Genomic DNA, 3913 nt, shown 5'->3' on the forward strand with positions numbered 1-3913 from the left:
TTTTTAATATTATTATCTTATTAATATTATTATCTTATTTTATTTCCTAAAATTTATTCCAAATAGACATCCTTATACTATCCTAGATTAAATATTATTATCTTATTTTATTTCCTAAAATTTATTCCAAATAGACATCCTTATACTATCCTAGATTAAATTAAAAGCGATTTTGTTTAAAATTGTGTTTTTAATTAAAATTTAACACAATTTCAGGGACTCTCTCAACATTTATATAGTTTAGTTTGATCTTATACGGCTCTTAACATTTATATACTTTAGTTTGATCTTATACGGTAGATGATAGCAATGTTTTTAATAAGGAAAAATAGCAATGTTTTTAATAAGGAAAAAATAGTTTTTGATATTTTTAATAGAAAAAGCCTTTATAAAAGTGATTTTACTAAATTTTAAGAATCTTAAGAGCCATCTTAACATTTATATTGCCTAAATTGCTGCTGTATTATAAATATCTGATCCTGAGGAAAAACACACTTTGTGATTATATATATATAATTTATTTTGAAATTATAAATTTATATAAAAATAGCTTTGTAAAATTCAAATAAAGTTAATGTTGCTTTTGTGTAAAATACACCGAATTGAATTTTCTTTTTAAAGAATGGGGTCAGTGCTTTCCGATGTAATTTAGAGATCAAAGGTGTCATGAAAATAGAGTAGGATGATTTGATACGCACCAAATCGAGTACAATTTAACTTGACCACCTGCTGCACCTAAAGCTTTCATGAAAATAAGCTCGGATGATTTTGATACACAACAAATCCCATAGAGTTCAACTCGACCAACATACAATTTAATCGCACCGCCTGCTGCACCTAGGGAGATGAGCAGATGAGCTACTTAGGGTGGTTTCCATGTGATGCTTTTCTTTGATGGTCGGAGATAAAAAATATATATATTTTTCAGACCAGAAGATTTTGAAAATGATAAAAATGAATTTAATATAAAATGTTAACAAAATTATATATATTAACACGTAGCGGAGAGATAGAAAGGTAAGTACAAAATCCCAAACTTTGCCACGGAAATAAAGATGGCAGAAAAATTGCGAGTTTTTAACACAGTGAAAAGATGGAGAGGGAAGTGCACTTTTTTCACGTCATTTCCAAAAAAAAGTTACGAAACTGAGGCCTCATGTTCCCGAAAGTTTTGCTACGAAATTTGAAAGATTTTGACGTTAGCGTTTGGTATACTCTTGAAATTACAGTTTTGAATGGTTCCTCTTCAACTAAAAACCTGCCATTTCTAGGTTAGATTTATCATTAGCTGTGGACATCTGGATCCTCCCCTTAATTAGTATATTTCCATTGGAGAATGGACCTGGCATCATCTCCAACCTCCTCGATCTTTGAAAAAACAAAAAAAACCAATACAATTGCGTTATAGTATGGATCTCACCATCCTCTGCTAATTTTTCTATCATGTACCTCTCCTGATTTGATCCCAAAATACCACGCTCAGTGATTAAGCTCAAACAAAGAAAATATAAAACCACCCCCCGTAAGCCTCGTCATCAACCTGCACAATCGTCAAAACACAGGCAGGCTGACAAAATCTGCCGGAAAAGAAGTGAGATGCGCTTCCTTCAAAGCTCTGGCTAAGCCTGAAATCTTCGACCGACGCTTCTCCGTCGCCGGATTTGCAGCCACCGCGGGCGGCTCCCAATCCTGCCATCGCGATTTCCACTCCACGATCTTGCCATCGAAACAGGGATCAAGCGTTAATTCAGTTGTTCGGTTGCAGGGAGCGAACCACATGGAGTGCATGTACTTGTATTTTCTCCATGGCGGAAGGTGCATCCCCTTCCTCTTTAATGAATTCTTCACACCTTCGCACATTATTTTTATAATGGACTGCAATGTATCACCCCTCCCTACATATATCTTGGGAAGCAACCCAACGAGGGCGCTGTATTCCCTGGTGGGTCTCGCTATTTCAAAATGTGTTCTGAAATCCAAGTCCAGAAACAAACGAATGTCTTTGCGGGAATTCGTGCTCCTCAATATCACATCCATGTACAAATAGTCGCCTGCAAGGAGAAAAAAAGGAGAAGATTTTAATGGGACAACCCTGCAACTGCAATCCAGTGATATGAAGTATTATGTAATATATAGTATACACAGTATTATGTATGTTTTAGAGGTAACTGTAATGTGTAATTATTTAGAAATTATTTTTGGAAATATGAAATATTATGTAATATATAGTATACTAAGTATTATGTAATGTTTTAGAGGTAACTGTAATTTGTAATTATTTTTGGAAATATGAGTTACAGCTTGAAGTTACTTGAAGTCACAGAATCTAGAATTTTAGGAGGAAAAAAAAGAAAAAATATGAAGTATTATGTAATAGTGATATGAAATATTATGTATTATATAGTATACAATGTATTAAGTAATGTAATAAGTATTATGTAAAAATATAGTATACAAAGTATTACGTAATATTCCAGAGGTAATGCAATTATTTTTGGAAATATAAGTTACAGCTTCGAGTTTCAGAATCTAAATTTAGAGACAATTTTAGGTGTCTAAAGGTTTGAACCCATTTTCTAGAATTTTAAAACACTACTAATATCAATTCATAAAATATATATAGATAGTTATTCATAAAATATATATATAGAAATAACTATCCAGGCCAAATTGTCACCTTAATAAATGAAGTTCAAAGTTAAACTCTCTATTACTAAATATAAAATTTAAAATTATAAGATTCAAGTATATCATACATATAAAATTCATAGTTAAAATCTCTGTGGTTCAAAAATTCCTATGATTCAGATCATAAAAACCAAAATCATAAACTAAAAAATTTGGAAAGCAAGTGATGTTTTTCTCACCCCCACGGGGAAAACCTCCAGCCATGTATTTGAACTGAGACCTGCAGATTGCTGCATTGTAGCCTGCCTGTCTAAGGTGGTTCATCACCATCATATGGACTTGACAGGCCCCTCTGCACGTGAGATCTTCATCATCATGCTTGCGAACACACGGAGCACAATTTTCCATGGCCATCTCTAGAGCTTTAACTGTCTCGTTCCTCAGCGTCCTCTCTGAAACACTACACGCGCAAGAAATGTAACTCTGCACATCACGGCTCACGGAATCAGCAAGAATATATCACAAGAAATCAAACATATACAAATGGTAGAGATTTGACCAAAAAATTTATTGCCAAAAACTCCAGAAAAAAATCTAATAATTAGAAGAAAAAAAAACCAATACCTTCAGTATCTGATATTGATCCTCTAAGTCAGGTATATTATGAGGCTTGGACCCATCAATAACGTCTGATTCCATGGCTGGACCATTACAGTAGGTGGAGGTGCTCAAAACTTGTGGATCTTCTTCCATAAATCCAAAAGACATATCCATAGGTCTGAAAGAGTCAGACTCGTCCCCATTTCCATTGTTATCATCTGCCATGCTCAGATCGTCTGATCCCCACATTGGAATTATAGCAACTGTGGTGCTTTCATTAAGGGGATTTTCCACACAAAGCTGGAATCGGAATTGAGCTTCGAGTTCACCGAATGATCCTTCTAACTTCTCATACATTTAGGCAGAAAGCTTACAAATTTATGGACTGAAAAGCATTAATGAGGTATTGCGCAGACGAGGATGAGATTGTCAGAATGATCTGAGGCGGCGAATCGACGGTGATGAAGGGTGATTTTTGTTGCGACAGGTGGAAGTGGAGAGGAGTAGGGACAGGACAGCTGGTCCACGGCTGTCAAAAACTGCGTTGCAGACAAAAAGCGTGTGGATTTGGCAGGCGAATTGAGGTCCACCCATCGATATGATGTGCCAAAGCTGGTGGGGTATGTCGTAATTTTGTCATTATATGTCACTTTTGTATTTCTCTGGATATTAAGTCATTAATATA

At 34.8% G+C, this 3913-nt stretch overlaps 1 protein-coding gene across 1 annotated transcript; it reads right to left on the bottom strand.

Moving 5' to 3' along the window:
* Positions 1 to 1239: 1239 nt before the first annotated feature.
* Positions 1240 to 3651, bottom strand: LOC149228932 (uncharacterized). Its single transcript, XM_089378421.1, has 3 exons — positions 3253 to 3651; positions 2868 to 3111; positions 1240 to 2051 (listed from the first exon to the last, which is right to left on the bottom strand). Exons 1-3 carry the CDS (start codon positions 3583 to 3585, stop codon positions 1552 to 1554), a joined length of 1077 nt encoding a protein of 358 aa, XP_089234547.1. The 5' UTR covers positions 3586 to 3651; the 3' UTR covers positions 1240 to 1551.
* Positions 3652 to 3913: the final 262 nt, after the last annotated feature.

The sequence above is a fragment of the Pinus tabuliformis genome, chromosome J (genome assembly GCF_031772625.1).
Source record: "Pinus tabuliformis cultivar Carrire ecotype Pingquan chromosome J, CPIR1, whole genome shotgun sequence".
In the NCBI taxonomy this organism is placed as follows: Eukaryota; Viridiplantae; Streptophyta; class Pinopsida; order Pinales; family Pinaceae; genus Pinus; species Pinus tabuliformis.

Bases quoted from the DNA above. Each gene is read 5' to 3' on its own strand.
- LOC149228932 (XM_089378421.1), bottom strand. From the start codon at position 3,585: ATGTATGAGAAGTTAGAAGGATCATTCGGTGAACTCGAAGCTCAATTC. The intron at 3,112-3,252 runs GTATTGGTTTTT...CGTGATGTGCAG, and splicing joins ATCAATATCAGATACTGAAG to AGTTACATTTCTTGCGCGTG. The intron at 2,052-2,867 runs GTGAGAAAAACA...TTCTCCTTGCAG, and splicing joins TGGAGGTTTTCCCCGTGGGG to GCGACTATTTGTACATGGAT.